The 15,708-nt window shown below is 40.4% G+C and overlaps 1 protein-coding gene across 3 annotated transcripts in view; it reads left to right on the forward strand.

Annotated features, from left to right (window-relative positions):
- The window catches only part of FAF2 (Fas associated factor family member 2), a 67,635-nt gene that overhangs the window by 39,579 nt on the left and 12,348 nt on the right, over window positions 1-15,708 (forward strand). For all 3 annotated transcript variants that reach the window (XM_055325811.1, XM_055325813.1, XM_055325812.1), the window contains 3 exons: window positions 9,023-9,157; window positions 11,461-11,537; window positions 14,034-14,172. In XM_055325811.1, coding sequence (XP_055181786.1) covers window positions 9,023-9,157; window positions 11,461-11,537; window positions 14,034-14,172 — 351 coding nt within the window. The remainder of the gene's footprint in view (window positions 1-9,022; window positions 9,158-11,460; window positions 11,538-14,033; window positions 14,173-15,708) is intronic.

Raw genomic sequence — 15,708 nt, forward strand, 5'->3', positions numbered from 1 at the left:
AAAACACTGGAGATTCTTCAGAACGTTAAGAGTAGAACTACCCTACAATCCAGCAATTGCACTATTAGGTATTTACCCAAAGGATACACTACAGATTGAAAGGGGTACATGCCCTCCAGTGTTTATAGCAGCATTATCAATAGCCCAAATGTCCATTGATGAATGGATAAAGAAGATGGGGTGTATGTATACACACACACACACACACACACACACACAATGGGATATTAGCCATGAAAAAGAATGAAATTTTGTGATTTGCAATGATGTGGGTGGAACAAGAGTGTATTATGTTAAGCAAAGTAAGTCAGAGAATGACAAATGCCATATGGTTTTATTCATATGTAGGATTTTTATTTTAATTTATTTTTTATTGGTGTTCAATTTACCAACATACAGAATAACCCCCAGTGCCCGTCACCCATTCACTCACACCCCCGCCCTCCTCCCCTTCTACCACCCCTAGTTCGTTTCCCAGAGTTAGGAGTCTTTATGTTCTGTCTCCCTTTCTGATATTTCCCACACATTTCTTCTCCCTTCCCTTATATTCCCTTTCACTATTATTTATATTCCCCAAATGAATGAGAACATACAATGTTTGTCCTTCTCCGATTGACTTATTTCACTCAGCATAATACCCTCCAGGTCCATCCACGTTGAAGCAAATGGTGGGTATTTGTCGTTTCTAATGGCTGAGTAATATTCCATTGTATACATAAACCACATCTTCCTTATCCATTAATCTTTCAATGGACACCGAGGCTCCTTCCACAGTTTGGCTATTGTGGCCATTGCTGCTAGAAACATCGGGGTGCAGGTGTCCCGGCATTTCACTGCATCTGTATCTTTGGGGTAAATCCCCAACAGTGCAATTGCTGGGTCATAGGGCAGGTCTAGTTTTAACTCTTTGAGGAACCTCCACACAGTTTTCCAGAGTGGCTGCACCAGTTCACATTCCCACCAACAGTGTAAGAGGGTTCCCTTTTCTCCGCATCCTCTCCAACATTTGTGGTTTCCTGCCTTGTTAATTTTCCCCATTCTCACTGGTGTGAGGTGGTATCTCATTGTGGTTTTGATTTGTATTTCCCTGATGGCAAGTGATGCAGAGCATTTTCTCATGTGCATGTTGGCCATGTCTATGTCTTCCTCTGTGAGATTTCTCTTCATGTCTTTTGCCCATTTCATGATTGGATTGTTTTCTTTGGTGTTGAGTTTAATAAGTTCTTTATAGATCTTGGAAACTAGCCAAACTACTCCTCCCCATAAAAGTCAGGGATTTATTGTCTCTTGCTGCTTTAAGGATCTTCTCTTTATCTTTGGAATTTGCAAGCTTAACTATTAAATGTCGAGGTGTGGAACGGTTTTTATTGATTTTAGGGGGGGATCTCTCTATTTCCTGGATCTGAATGCCTGTTTCCCTTCCCAGATTAGGAAAGTTTTCAGCTAGGATTTGTTCAAATACATATTCTGGCCCTCTGTCCCTTTTGGTGCCCTCCGGAACCCCAATTAAATGTAGGTTTTTCTTCCTCAGGCTGTCGTTTATTTCCCTTAATCTATCTTCATGGTCTTTTAATTGTTTGTCTCTTTTTTCCTCAGTTTCCCTCTTTGGCATCAACTTGTCTTCTATGTCACTCACTCGTTCTTCCACCTCGTTAACCCTGTCGTTAAGGACTTCTAGTTTGGATTGCATCTCATTCAATTGATTTTTTTTTTAATTTTTATTTATTTATGATAGTCACACAGAGAGAGAGAGAGAGAGAGAGAGAGAGAGAGAGAGAGGGAGGGAGGGAGGGGCAGAGACACAGGCAGAGGGAGAAGCAAGCTCCATGCACCGGGAGCCCGACGTGGGACTCGGTCCCAGGTCTCCAGGATCGCACCCTGGGCCAAAGGCAGGTACTAAACTGCTGCGCCACCCAGGGATCCCTCATTCAATTGATTTTTAATTTCTGCCTGATTAGCTCTAAATTCTGCAGTCATGAAGTCTCTTGAGTCCTTTATGCTTTTTTCTAGAGCCACCAGTAGCTGTATAATAGTGCTTCTGAATTGGCTTTCTGACATTGAATTGTAATCCAGATTTTGTAACTCTGTGGGAGAGAGGACTGTTTCTGATTCTTTCTTTTGAGGTGAGGTTTTCCTTCTAGTCATTTTGCTCAGTGCAGAGTGGCCAGAAGCAAGTTGTATTGGGAAAAAGAGAAAAAGAGAGAAAAAAAGAAAAGAGAAAAAAAAGAAAAAAGGAAGAAAAAAAGAAAAAAAAGAAGAGAAAGAAAAAGAAAGGAAAAAAGGGTGGGGGAAGGAAACAAATCAAAAAGCAAAAAAAAAAAAAAAAGAAAGAAAGAAAAAAAAAGAAAACAAAACAACAACCACAACAACAAAAAAACACCGCGGGGCAGTATCTTCTGTTTCTGTATACTTTAAGTCCCTTGACTTCCCCTGGAATTTGTCGGTCTAGTCGGTCTTCTGGGGGAGGGGCCTGTTGTGCTGATTTTCAGGTGTTAGCACTTGGGGGAGCTGCTCTGCCCCCTGCCTGGTGCAGGGCTCAGTGGGGGTTGTTTACCCCGTGAGGCCCCAGGAGGAACAACCCCAGTGGCAGCGGCCAGCTCTGGAGCCCTGGATTCAGCCCCCGCAGTAACTACAGAGCTCTCCGTCTGCAGGGCCTGGAGGCTCCGGGGCGGGGCCGCTGATCTGCTCAGCTCGGGGCAGGAGCATCCTTGCTGTCCTGGGCCCTCCCGGCCTCTGCCTGTCCCGGGGGGGGGGGGGGGAGGCCGGATCCTGGGCTGTGTCCCGGGCCCTGTGCTCCGGGGCCTGCGCTGTTGGATTCGCGCTCCCGGCCGCGCAGCCCCCTCCACGGAGCCGCCGCCCGCGCCCCTCCGGGCTGCTCCCGGGTCCAGCCGTGCAGCACTGCAGCCCTAGGAAGCTCGGCGCACTCTTCCGGGGCACAGTTCCTCTGTTACTGTCCCAGGGAGCCCGAGGGCATCCCCGCCTTCCTGGGGTCCTGCTCCAACTTCCTGTGAGCCCCTTTCCGCCTGGGAAGATTGGTGCAGCTCCTGCTTCTCCAGATGGAGCTCTCCTGTCCTGGGACACTCGCCCCGGCCTCAGCCCGGCTCCTCGCGGGGCCCCTCCCCCTTGGAGGCCTTTTGTTTCTTTATTTCTTTTTCCTCGTCTTCCTACCTTGATAGAAGCACGAACTCTTCTCACTGTAGCATTCCAGCTGTTCTCTCTTTAATTCATAGGCCGAATTCATAGATTTTCAGGATGATTTGAAGGTTTTCTAGGTAATTTGGTGGGAACAGGTGATTTGGAGACCCTACTCTTCCGCCATCTTGCCCCTCCTCTCATATGTAGAATTTAAGAAAGAAAACAACTTTTCATTGTCTTTTACATTGAAATCTATTGATCTATCTTGCAATTTTTGTTGTTGTTTAGTTTCTTATGAATGGTCTTTTTTTGAAAGATATTATTTATTGGGGCACCTGGGTGGCTCAGTGGTTGAGCAGTCTGCCTTCAGCTTGGGTCTTGAGATTGAGTCCTACATGAGGCTCCCTGCAGGGAGCCTGCTTCTCCCTCTGCTTATGTCTCTACCTCTTTCTCTCTGTGTCTCTCATGAATAAATAAATACAGTCTTTAAAATAAAGAAATAAAAAATACTATTTATTTTAAAGAGAGAGCACACATGTTGCCAGCAGTGGGGAGAAGCGGAGAGAGAGACAAGCAGACTCCATGCTGAGTGAGGGGCCTCTCTTGGAGCTCACCCCCACAACCCTGATGAGATCATGACCCCAGCTGGAAATCAAGAGTTGGACGTTCAGCTGACCCCTGGGCGCCCCATGAATGGTCTTTTTAATGTAATTAGTAGATAGTTTCACACACAATTTTTTGAGAGCCGTCACTTTTCTTCAATTATTTTTTTGAGGTATAGCCTTAATTTTTATTTGTTTTAAGGTATAGCCTTAATTTTTATTTGTTTTAATTAAAAGTGGTTTTTGGGGATCCCTGGGTGGCGCAGCGGTTTGGCGCCTGCCTTTGGCCCAGGGCGCGATCTTGGAGACCCGGGATCGAATCCCATATCGGGCTCCTGGTGCATGGAGCCTGCTTCTCCCTCTGCCTGTGTCTCTGCCTCTCTCTCTCTCTCTCTCTCTCTCTCTCTCTCTGTGACTATCATAAATAAATAAATTTAAAAAAAATTTAAAAGAAGTGGTTTTTGTTGAAGTGTAATTGGTATTTAACATATTAGTTTTAGGTATAATGATTTCAGTATTTATATTGCAAAATGATCACCACAATAAGTCTGGTTAGTGGTATCTGTCAACATACATACAGTTTTTTGTTGTTTTTTTTTTTTTTCTCTTGTAATGAAAACTTCTAAGATCTACTTTTATCAGTTCATTAGCTCCCATCATCCTTGAAGCCCACTGGCCACTCATCTCTTGCTTTTGTGCCTTGACTCTGCCTATGGAGAAAATATTTGGACATGAGTGGCATTAGGACTCTAGATCCAGTCATCTCTTTCTTAAGTTATACCTCTAGTTCTTTCCTGTGTTGAATGTCCCCATACTTGTTTCCCAAGAATAAATGGTTCCTTAAAGGCTGTCATGAGTCAAAAGTGGAATTGGCAGCAGCAGATATTAGATAAAGCTATCTGGGTGTCTGCCACCTGCTTCTCCTCCCCACCCCCACCCCCATTACTTATGTAGGTATGGTTGTCTTGTAGAAAGCCAAACTGTTGAGTACCAGTTTAAAGAGGAAATCTAAGCACATCTAGCAAGGTAGTGGTGTTAGTTGGCAGTAGGTACTCAGTTCCCTGCCATGTGAAATGCTCTATAGGACTGCTTGAGTATCCTTCCAGCGTGGCAGTTGACTTAGTGTTTAACTTGATTCTGTCTGTGTTGAAGACTACATCTGATCTCTCTTTCACCATCCTGGGCTTTGTGCTTTGTGCTTTCTTTGTCACTTTTCTTTGTCACTCCCCTTGTCACTTGCCTCCCTAAGATCCCACTGAAAAGTAATTGATGTGTCTTGTACTTTGTAAGGATCTTTGACCATTGCATGATTTTGTAACTTCAAGCATTGATTATTTGGAAAATAGGGTTCCTTGAATTAACACAGATTTTCTAAATGTTACATTTTACTATATAATTTCATGTCTTAATAACACCACCAAACTCATCAGAAAAGCTTTTAAAAAGTATTAGAAATTGCCAGGTTTACAGTGGCAAACAGAAGTTTTCCAAAATTCTGCTTTTTGCCTGGAAGATCTAATTCTATAATTGAGCACTATTGCTGTCAGTTGTGGGTTTTAAATAACAGCTTTATTATTGATATGTATTTCACATACCAAAGAGTTCACCCATTTAAAATGTGAAATTCAGTAGTTTTTAGTATATTCACAAAGTTGTGCAGCCATTACCACCATCAGTTTTAAAACATTTTCCCCAAAATATTTTAGAATATTGACATTACCCCCCCCCCCAGAAAAACCCATACCCTTTAAACTATTACCCACCAACTTCTACCCCTCCATGCCCCTAAGCAACTGCTAATCCACTTTCTGTTTATGGATTTCCCTTTTCTGGACTTGCATGTGAATGGAATCATAGTTACATGGTCTTTGGTGACTGGCTTCTTTCACTTAACAATATTTTCGATGTTTATCCATATTTGTAGCATATATCAGTATTGCATCCTTTTTTTTGGGTTTACCATTTTAACCATTTTGGGGTTTACAGTTTTGTTGCATTAAGTACATTTATATTGTGCCGCCTGACCACTGTCCATTTGCAGAACTTTTTCTTCATCCCAAACTGAAACTCTGTACAATATTAAATGATTATTTCCTATTATCCTCTTCCCCTGCCCTCTGGTAACCACAATTCCGCTTTTTGTCTCTATAGAATTTGGTTATTCTAGATACTTCATATAAATGACATCAGAGGGTATTTGTCTATTTGTGTCTGGTTTATTTCACTTAGCATGTTTTCGAGATGTATGCATGTCATAGTATGTATCATTTCATTCCTTTTTATTGTCAAATCGCATTCCCTTTTATGAATATACCACAGTTGATAAACACTTGGTTGTTTCCACTTCTGTCCTTATCAGTAATGTTGTAGGGAATATTACTGTACAAGTTTTTGTGGAGATGTAACTTTTCATTTCTCTTGGATGTATTTGCTGAGACCTATGGCAACTCTGTGTTTAACCTTTTGAAGAACTGCCAGACTGTTTCCAAAGAGGCTACACTATTTTACGTACCCAACAGCAGTGTATGAGAATTCCAATTTCTCCACATCCTCCCCAACGTTAGTTAATATGTTTTATATTACAGCCTTCTTGTGGGTGTGAAGGTACTGTCTTGTGATTTTGATTTGCATTTTTTCTGATGGCTAATTATATAGAGCATGTTTTTATGTGCTTGTTGGTTATTTGTGTATCATCTTTGGAGAAATGTCTGTTCAAGTCCTTTGGCCATTTTTAAATTGTGTTATTTTTCATGATGAATTGTAAGGGTTTTTAATATATTCTAGATACCATACTCTGGTCAAATACACAATTTGCAAATCTTCTATTCTGTGGGTTGCCTTTTGACTCTCTTGGTAGTGTCCTTTGATACACAAAAGTTTTCAGGTTTTTTTTTTTTTTAAGATTTTATTTATTTATTCATGAGAGACAGAGAGAGGCAGAGGCACAGGCAGAGGGAGAAGCAGGCTCTGTGCAGGGAGCCTGACGTGGGATTCGATCCTGGGTCTCCAAGATCACACCCATCTTTAGGTGGTGCTAAACTGCTGAGCCACCTGGGCTGTCCCAGTTTTCAGTTTTGATGAAAGTCCAGTTTATCTAATTTATTTCTTTTGTTGTTTGTGCTTTTAGTGTCATATCTAAGAACAGTTAACTAATCCGAGGTCATGGAGATCTTCATCTGTGTCTTCTTTTAAGTGTTTTATAATTTCAGCCCTTATATTTAGGTCTGATGTATTTTGAGTTAATTTTTGTATATAATGAGATTTAGGAGTTCAGGCTCATTCTTTTGCATGTCAGTATCCAGTTGTCCCAGCATTATTTGTTGAAAGACTGTTCTTGCCACGTCAAATTGTGCCTTAATACTCAAAAATATGAAAACTTAGAGAACTACCTGGCATTAGCCACACTGCAAAGTTTAAAATCAACTATCATGGTTAGAGAGCATATAGGTGGGCACCCCGGGTGGCTCAGCAGTTTGGCGCCACCTTCGGCCCAGGGCGTGATCCTGGAGACCCGGGATTGAGTCCCACATCAGGCTCCCTGCATGGAGCCTGCTTCTCCCTCTGCCTGTGTCTCTGCCTCTCTCTCTGTGTGTCTCTCATGACTAAATGAATAAAATCTTAAAAAAAAAAAAAAAAGCATACAGGTTCTTAAAAAGACCACCTTCACTTACGACAGTAACTGCAGGTTCAGGAATTTCCCAAAACCATCCTCAGGTTTGATAATTCACTAGAAGAGTTCTCTAAGAGCTATACTTGTGATTACAGTTTATTCCAGAGAAAGGATATAGATTAAAATCAGCTAAAGGAAGAGACATATAGGGCAGAATTTTGAGTTATAAATATAAAGCTTCTGTATTTCTCTTTCATAGAATCAAAGATTTGTAACATTATGCATGAAGTATTGCCAACCAGGGAAGCTCACCTTAGCTTCAGAGTCCAGAGTTTTCATTGGGATTTCATTACATGGTCATAAATAAATTTGATTGATCGCCTACAATTGAGTTCAGTGTCCAGGTCAATTGATACTACATTACCCAAAGTCCCCACTCTAAACTGTATAACTAGTCTTTCTGGGATGGCCATAAGATCTGGTAACAAAAACACTCCTGTCAGGTATAGATTATCTCCCAGAATCCAAAGCCAAAACCAGATCTCATTTTGGGCAGGACCAAATTTTTTACTACACTGGTACAAATACCCATTTCCTAGGGCACAGTTAAGAAAAGAGTAAGGTTTTGGGGGACATCTGGGTGGCTCAGTTGGTTAAGTGTCTGACTCTTGATTTTGGCTCAGGTCATGATCTCTCAGGGTGAGATCAAGTCCTGTGTGAGACTCCATGCCCAGTGAAGAGTCTACTTAAGATCCTCTGCACCTCCCCCCACTCACAAGCATTTGTTTACTCTCTCTGTCTTTCTCAAATAAATAAATCTTTATTAAAAAAAATAATAAGGTTTTCCTGAATGTTTTCTGTCAGGAATTATATTGGAATCTTTATAAATGGACATTTCATTAAATTTTCAAATTAACCCTGAGAAGTACTATTCCTTCAGTTTGCACATGAGGAAACCGAGGCTCATAAGCCAACTGACTATTCTGAGTGGTAGAGCTAAGATTCAGACCTAAATTACTGTTTCAAAGCCAAGCCCTCCATCAAACACTGCTTGTGGTGACTGCTCCATTGCACAGCTCCAAGGGCACTTTCTACATTGTATTCTCTTTGGGTGGCTTTCCTTCCTACACTGAAGCACCTTGGATCCCAGCCACCCTAAATAACACATACCATCTGAATAAAAGCAGTTTTGTTTGCTGCATAAATGGGTCTTCCAGACAAGTTTCTTGGACTTCTCTACTGTGAATTCTGGAGTCGTCACCACACATTGCCTCCCGGCATAGTAAATTAAAAGTCTATAAAGATATTCTCAGGCAGCCCGGGTGGCTCAGTAGTTTAGTGCCGCCTTCAGCCCAGGGCATGCATGATCCTGGAGACTTGGGATGGAGTCCCACGTCAGGCTTCCTACATGGAGCCTGCTTCTCCCTCTGCCTGTGTCTCTGCCTCTCTTTGTTTCTCTCATTAATATAATAATATAATATAATATAATATAATATAATATAATATAAATAAAAAAATATAATATAAAATAAATAATAATCTGCCCTCATTAAAAAAAAAAAGATATACTCATCAGGTGATCTGTTTTGAAACACCAAGCAATAGTTGCCTCATCTTTTCTTTTGGGTGGATTTAAGTATCACTGAAACTCATACTACTGTTTTTTCCTTCTCAGGCTGCTGTACAGGACCGATTGAATGAACAGGAGGGTGTACCAAGTGTTTTCAACCCACCTCCATCCCGACCCCTGCAAGTTAATACAGCTGACCACAGGATCTACAGTTATGTTGTTTCAAGACCACAGCCAAGGGCAAGTTATTTTGTAACTGGAGTTTCCCCCTTGTTTATTTTATAAGTCCATTCACAAGGTTGTATTGATCTCTATATGATAGGAGCAAAGGAAATACTCAGAATGTGAATCTGTTAGTTAGACCTGGCACCTTGGCAGATTTATTGGGTTTATCATTTTCTCTTGATTCCTCAATGAATTGTTAGAGTAACTATCCTTTTTTGTTTTATTTTTGTCTTTGCTAGTATTTGAAGAGTTCTGTACACCTTGTTTTGAGTACACAGTTTTATTTACATATCTAAAAATGTTTATTACATGTTTAATAGATCTTTCACTATTTCTTTTTCAAGATTTTATTTTTTTAAGTAATCTGTACGCCCGACATAGAGTTCAAACTCATAGCTGTGAGATCAGTAGTCACATGCCCTACCAGCTGAGCCAGACATCCCTAGATGTTTCATTTTCACTTTTAAGTAAGAGTGTTTACTGGTTTTTTTTTTGTTGCTTCATTTTACTTAATTTTAAGCTACTTCTGGGAAAGTTATTTGGAATCTTTGTGGAGACCTTGGCCATATCTTTGAAATTCATCTTGAAGGGGTAGTAACTGGGAGGTGATGGTGGTTCCTTTAAATTCAACAGGTTAATTTAAGAGTGCTCCATTGTATCTGCTATTTTGCTGTTGGTGATCCAGATAGGAATAAAGAGCCAGTCCTCCCTCTTCAAACTGCACTTATAGTCTAATTAGGAAAGTCAGATATGTATATACTGATAATGAACTCCAGAGAACTTTTTGGAGTTTCTCTTTCTTATTCTTGAAGTTATCCCCAATCTCTTATACTTGGATTTAGAATTCCAAAAAGGAGTCTCTTTAACCTTGCAGCAGTTAGAATTTACTCAATTATTGTAACTTTTTTGTAGAGTACTTGACAACATTTTAAAAATGGGAGTTTCTAACTAGTTGTTTTAGGGTATGCTGAAGTAGAAGAAAACAGATTCCTAGAGCAGTTATATGACTCCAGAAATTCTGTATATGCCTAATGCTTTGTCAGTTTGTTTGGGCTTGACTCAGTGTTTGGGATCCTAAGGTTAGCCATGAGGCTTCAGAACCCCCCTGGCCATAGACACAGGGAAGGTCTCAGGTTAACACAATATGACATATAAGAAAGGCTTTGTAAACTGTAAAGCCTCTGTATATGTTCTAGTTAATAATAACATCAGCGGGGCAGCCCGGGTGGCTCAGCAGTTTAGCGCCACCTTCAGCCCAGGGCCTGATCCTGGAGACATGGGATCCAGTCCCACGTCAGGCTCCCTGCATGGAGCCCACTTCTCCCTCTGCCTGTGTCTCTGCCTCTCTCTCTGTCTGTGTCTCTCATGAATAAATAAATCTTAAAAAAAATTGGTAATAAATATTGCTAAAATAATAATTAGTATTATCACTAAGATTAGCAGCTATATGGGGATTTATAATTGTGGTTAATATAATTATTTGTCTTTTATATACAGATATCCAGGGTAGTAGTATCTTATCTTACCCTGGATAAGATAGTGGTTATCTTTATTGTTATTTCTGTATACCATATTTTATTTTTTTTTAAGATTTTATTTATTTATTCATGATAGAGAGAGAGAAGCAAAGACACAGGCAGAGGGAGAAGGAAAGAAGCAGGTTCCATGCAGGGAGCCTGACGTGGGACTCAATCCCTGGTCTCCAGGATCACACCCCGGGCCGAAGGCGGCGCCAAACCGCTGAGCCACTAGGGCTGCCCTGTATACCATATTTTAATGTGTAAATCTGAAAAGAAAAGAATTGAATATTTATGACTTAGGGAAGCATACTTGTAATTGGATTTGTTTTTTTTTTTTTTTTTTTTTTTTTTTTAAATTTCATTTATTTATGATAGAGAGAGAGAGAGAGAGAGAGGTAGAGACATAGGCAGAGGAAGAAGCAGGCTCCATGCACCGGGAGCCCGACGTGGGATTCGATCCCGGGCCTCCAGGATCGCGCCCTGGGCCAAAGGCAGGCGCCAAACCGCTGCGCCACCCAGGGATCCCCTGTAATTGGATTTGATAACTCATAAAGGTACAGAAAGTGTTAAAGCAGGTTTAATACAAAAATTTATGTGGTAAGAGAAAAATATGTTATTAAATGAAAGAAATGAAAGGCAGTTGGTCTTTAAGAAGGTTGATGTGGCCAGGATGAGGGATCTGTATTGTAGAGGGAGGAATCATGTGAAAGAACAAAAAGAGTAGAAACCTGAAGTAGTCATTTTGCAGGGTGATAGGGTTTGAGAGAATTGTGTCTAACTTTGTTTTTGGAATTTCAGGGGCTGCTTGGATGGGGTTATTACTTGATAATGCTTCCATTCCGGTTTACCTATTACACAATACTTGATATATTTAGGTATGTACATTTGTATTTATGTGTTAGTAGCAATAGGGTAGACTTTGGAGCTGAAACATAGACCAGAATAATAAGGTTTGTGCTCTGTCAGTTTTGACTTGCCAATTTGTCATCACATTGAATACTCTTCCTGAACAATCTTTTAATATAATATGACAGTATTTTAAATTGGTCAAACATAACAGATGTTATGAAATGGAACTGTCTTAAATTAAGCCTGTAAAGTAGTCCTGCCTATTATTCTCAAGGTCAGCCTACCTACATTTATCGTTATCTGCCCTCCTCCCACCATCTTTGTCACCTTTACATTCCTTAATCTTCACACCCTTTTCTTTCTAACCACCATTATCTAGTAGCTTCACACTCCTTGTAACTTTTACCCTAAACCATCTAACTTCATCTGACTACTCATAATCTCAACAAACTTTCTTGCTTTGAGATTATCCATTTTTTCCCTCTCCCACAACAGTTTTACCTCTCAGACACTCATACATAATGTGTCCTGGCAATGCATACGTTGCTGACACTGGCACCCTTCTGTATGTATACTCCCTTGATTCACACTTTCACTTTTCTTCTCACTTCCTCCATGTACCATTCAGACAGTTCAGCACCAGGGTCAGGACTAGAAAATATCAAAGGGGCCCAAGTTTCTGTCATATTAGTCTTGGGGCATCTGATCTAGAGCTGAGTAGTAAATGAACCTATACCTAGATTTTATGGAGGAACTAAAATGTTTTATGGGCATCCAGGCCAACAGATGGAGCCAGAATATGTGGTCTCGACCTTGCATACAGGGCAGCGGATATTTTCCCCCATATATGGAATAGCTTTGCCTTGTTCTAGAGAGCAGGGGCTGTGGAGGTCGGGACCCAGCAGGTTAGTTGTGAAGGATCAGGTAATATCTTTTACCTTGACTACTTGGTGTTTTAGGAGTCTGCCTGCTTAATGACTTCGTTGCTTTAGCAGTTCATCAATTGGTACTTTTCCCATCCTATTTTATGCAAGAATGGGCACATATAAAATGTTAAAACTAATAAAGACTGAATTGAGATCTCTATTTTTCTTTAAGAGCTGATTGTCCTGAATTGTGTAGGCCATGGAAAGATACTGTAATTAGAAAGAAAGAAGCTACATTCATTCGTTAAAATTTGAAAACTTAAAAAGACTAGTAAGATAACCTTAAATACTTAATTTCAAAGAAAGTTATCAAAATATCAGTCTTGTAAAGGATTTCTAACTACTCCCCCACATACACAACTTCTTATATATGTTTTTAATTTCCTATGGAATATTTGTGTCAGTGAATTTGATTTGATTACTCAGGAGAATTTCTAAATGAAATTGTATGCACATGGGTAATTTGAGGGGCTAAGAAATTGGCTCAAGATTTGTTAAGGAAAGTGTCATAGTTTAGTCACTTTTCTGTGCTGAAATGCCTCATGTATGTGAATATTGGCTTTCCTTGGAAAAAATATGCATGGCATGTGTGACTAATTTTAATGCAACTGTATCATCCAAGCAACTTTAATGTTATGTAGCACATTGACTTACCAAAATTGTCCATTGCCTTCTCTGGAAACCCAAAAGATAAATATATGATACTATACAAATATGATAAGATAGGCTCTTTAGAAAGAGATGTGTGGTATCATCCCTTATCTTGACAATAGCTGCCAGGTCTCTAAATCAGCCAGTGTACTCTGGATCAGTTTTATAACTTCCTTCATGGATGCCATTAACCATAAATCAGTAAGCAGAATTTTATTGCCCCCTTGAAAAGCAGGTAAATCATGACCACAAGTTCGGGTTTGAAGCCTGTCCATAATTTGAATAACTTGGGAGTATGCACTAAAAATTCAAAATCCCAGGACAACAGAAAGGAGAGGGAGAGGCAAGTAGGACAACCAGAAAGAGCTCTATTCTAGAGCAGTGCTATCCAGTAGAATTTTCTGTGGTAATGAAAACATTCTGTATCTGCACTGTCCAGTGTGGAAGCCACTAACCACATGTGACTATTGAGTACTTAATTGTGGCAAGAGTGACTAAAGATCTGAATTTTATTTTACATTTTATTTCGCTAATTTAAATTTAAATAGCACAAGTGGCTAGTGGCTACCTTATTAGACAGTGCCATTCTAGAGACTCTGGGGGGCACAGCCTGACCTGTGATCTTTTTGGACTGTGTCTTCCTTTCCCGTTTTTTTCTAGTCCTGAATTTTTCTGCAAAAAGCACTCTGGATTTGCTCAGGCCAGTGTTGGAATTTATAAATCCTAGTAGGTTACATTTGTCTTGAACAGGCAATGGAACAACACTTGCTGCTTTGCAGCTTTTTTTGAATAAAGCTTTGCAGACTTTATTCTCAGATTTGATGGTCCATTCACAGACCATATACCTCCTTTTGCTGCCGTGCCTCTGGCTCTGTTGTAGGAATCTTTACAAACTGGCCCACTACAGTAAGCCAATTCATGTGATATTTATTCCTTCCTCCCCAGGTTTGCTCTTCGTTTTATACGGCCTGACCCTCGCAGCCGGGTCACTGACCCCGTTGGGGACATTGTTTCATTTATGCACTCTTTTGAAGAGAAATATGGGAGGGCACACCCTGTCTTCTACCAGGGAACGTACAGCCAGGTCAGTGCCACAAACCATATAGATGCCAATTTATTGATATGGTTCTATCCATAAAGGAAAGCATAGCCCAGCACTGATCATGTCATTCTTTTACTCAAGAACCTTAACTACCTCTTGACTGCTTCCAGAAAAAGAAAAACCAGCCCTACTTGATCTAATCCCAACCTCCTTTTGAGGTCTTTGCTGTATAACTTGTTTCTCCATATCCTAGGTTCCAGCTAAACCATTTCCTGAACATATTTTATATACTTTTTCACCTCTGTGCCTTTGCTTTTGCTTTTCCCTCCACCTGGAATGCCTTCCTCACGTTTTTTGCTAAATGGAAGCTTTCCCATCCTTCAACTAGGTCCTATCACTCCCTTCTTATAAACCCTTTCTGATTGACGTGTCCTACCTGGCCTACCTTGCAGTCTAACTAAAATAGTAGTCTTTCCTTTTGTGCTTTCATAGTTTTTTTGAAAACTTAAAGCAGTTTCACATTCTTCCTTATATTATGGTTAATTATGTTTATTTTTTATCTCCTATACCAGACAGTAATCCCCTTAAAGGCAAAGTCTAAGTCATCTTTGATCCCTCACAGAATTGAGTAAGGACATAGGCCATAGACTGAAGGCAGCACATCTCAGTCAACCCAAGCCACATAAACCTTTGACTGATACCTCTTAAGGGGTGAAAATTAAGAGTTCTGTGGGTGTTAGGCATATCTCGAGTTTGCCAAAGAAAAATGTAGAAGTAACACTGTGTCTGTAGTCCAAAGGATGGTTCTGTTCTGCAGCCTCCAGTATTCCTGAATCTATCTGGTAAAAAAAACAAACACACACAAAAAAACTTACTCTTGCTTTCTGCTTTGATTCTCCCATATTGGCTTTTTCTCTTAGTTGGTCCCTCAGAGGCTCTGCTGCCCCCTACTCAACAAGCATTAAGCACCCACGCTAAAGATGCAGTTGTGAATGACATTGGTACCTCTGCACCCTCTTTGCTATGATCCTGAGGGTAGACCACCATTGGTCATTCCGGAGATACTAATTGAATTGTATTGTGCTGAGGATTATGCAAAATGCAGAAGCATACAAAGGAATCTTGGACACTTGCGTTGTCTTTGAAGATCTTTTAAACTTTGTGCTCTTTAGAATGTATTTGGGTCCCCCAGTCTTGCATCCCTGCTTGGAATGTGGCCTGAGATCAGGCTCATCTTTGCAGTATTTTTTGTGTATAAAGATGTTGTAGCTGTAAAGTGGCAAAACTCTCACCTCCCCTTTCATGTGGTCAGATTCTCGTTTTTATCTTCCTTTAGACTGTGGGAACAGCTGACTTTTCTGTGATTTGTTGGGGACCTTTCTTTGTCAGCCTGTCTACTCTCATGTGCCTAATACAGTTTAAATCCTAACACCGAACCTTTTCATTAAAGCTTGTTAGCTTGGACGTTTTGTAGGGAGAAAAATGCCAGGAGTATGAAGGTAGGAGCCCAGAATCTGATTTCTTGTTCACATTTTTTCTTCATTTCTCCTTTTGTTCTCTTAGCCTAAGGAAAAGCTC

This window comes from Nyctereutes procyonoides, unplaced genomic scaffold (assembly GCF_905146905.1).
Source record: "Nyctereutes procyonoides isolate TBG_1078 unplaced genomic scaffold, NYPRO_anot_genome, whole genome shotgun sequence".
NCBI classification, from domain to species: domain Eukaryota; kingdom Metazoa; phylum Chordata; class Mammalia; order Carnivora; family Canidae; genus Nyctereutes; species Nyctereutes procyonoides.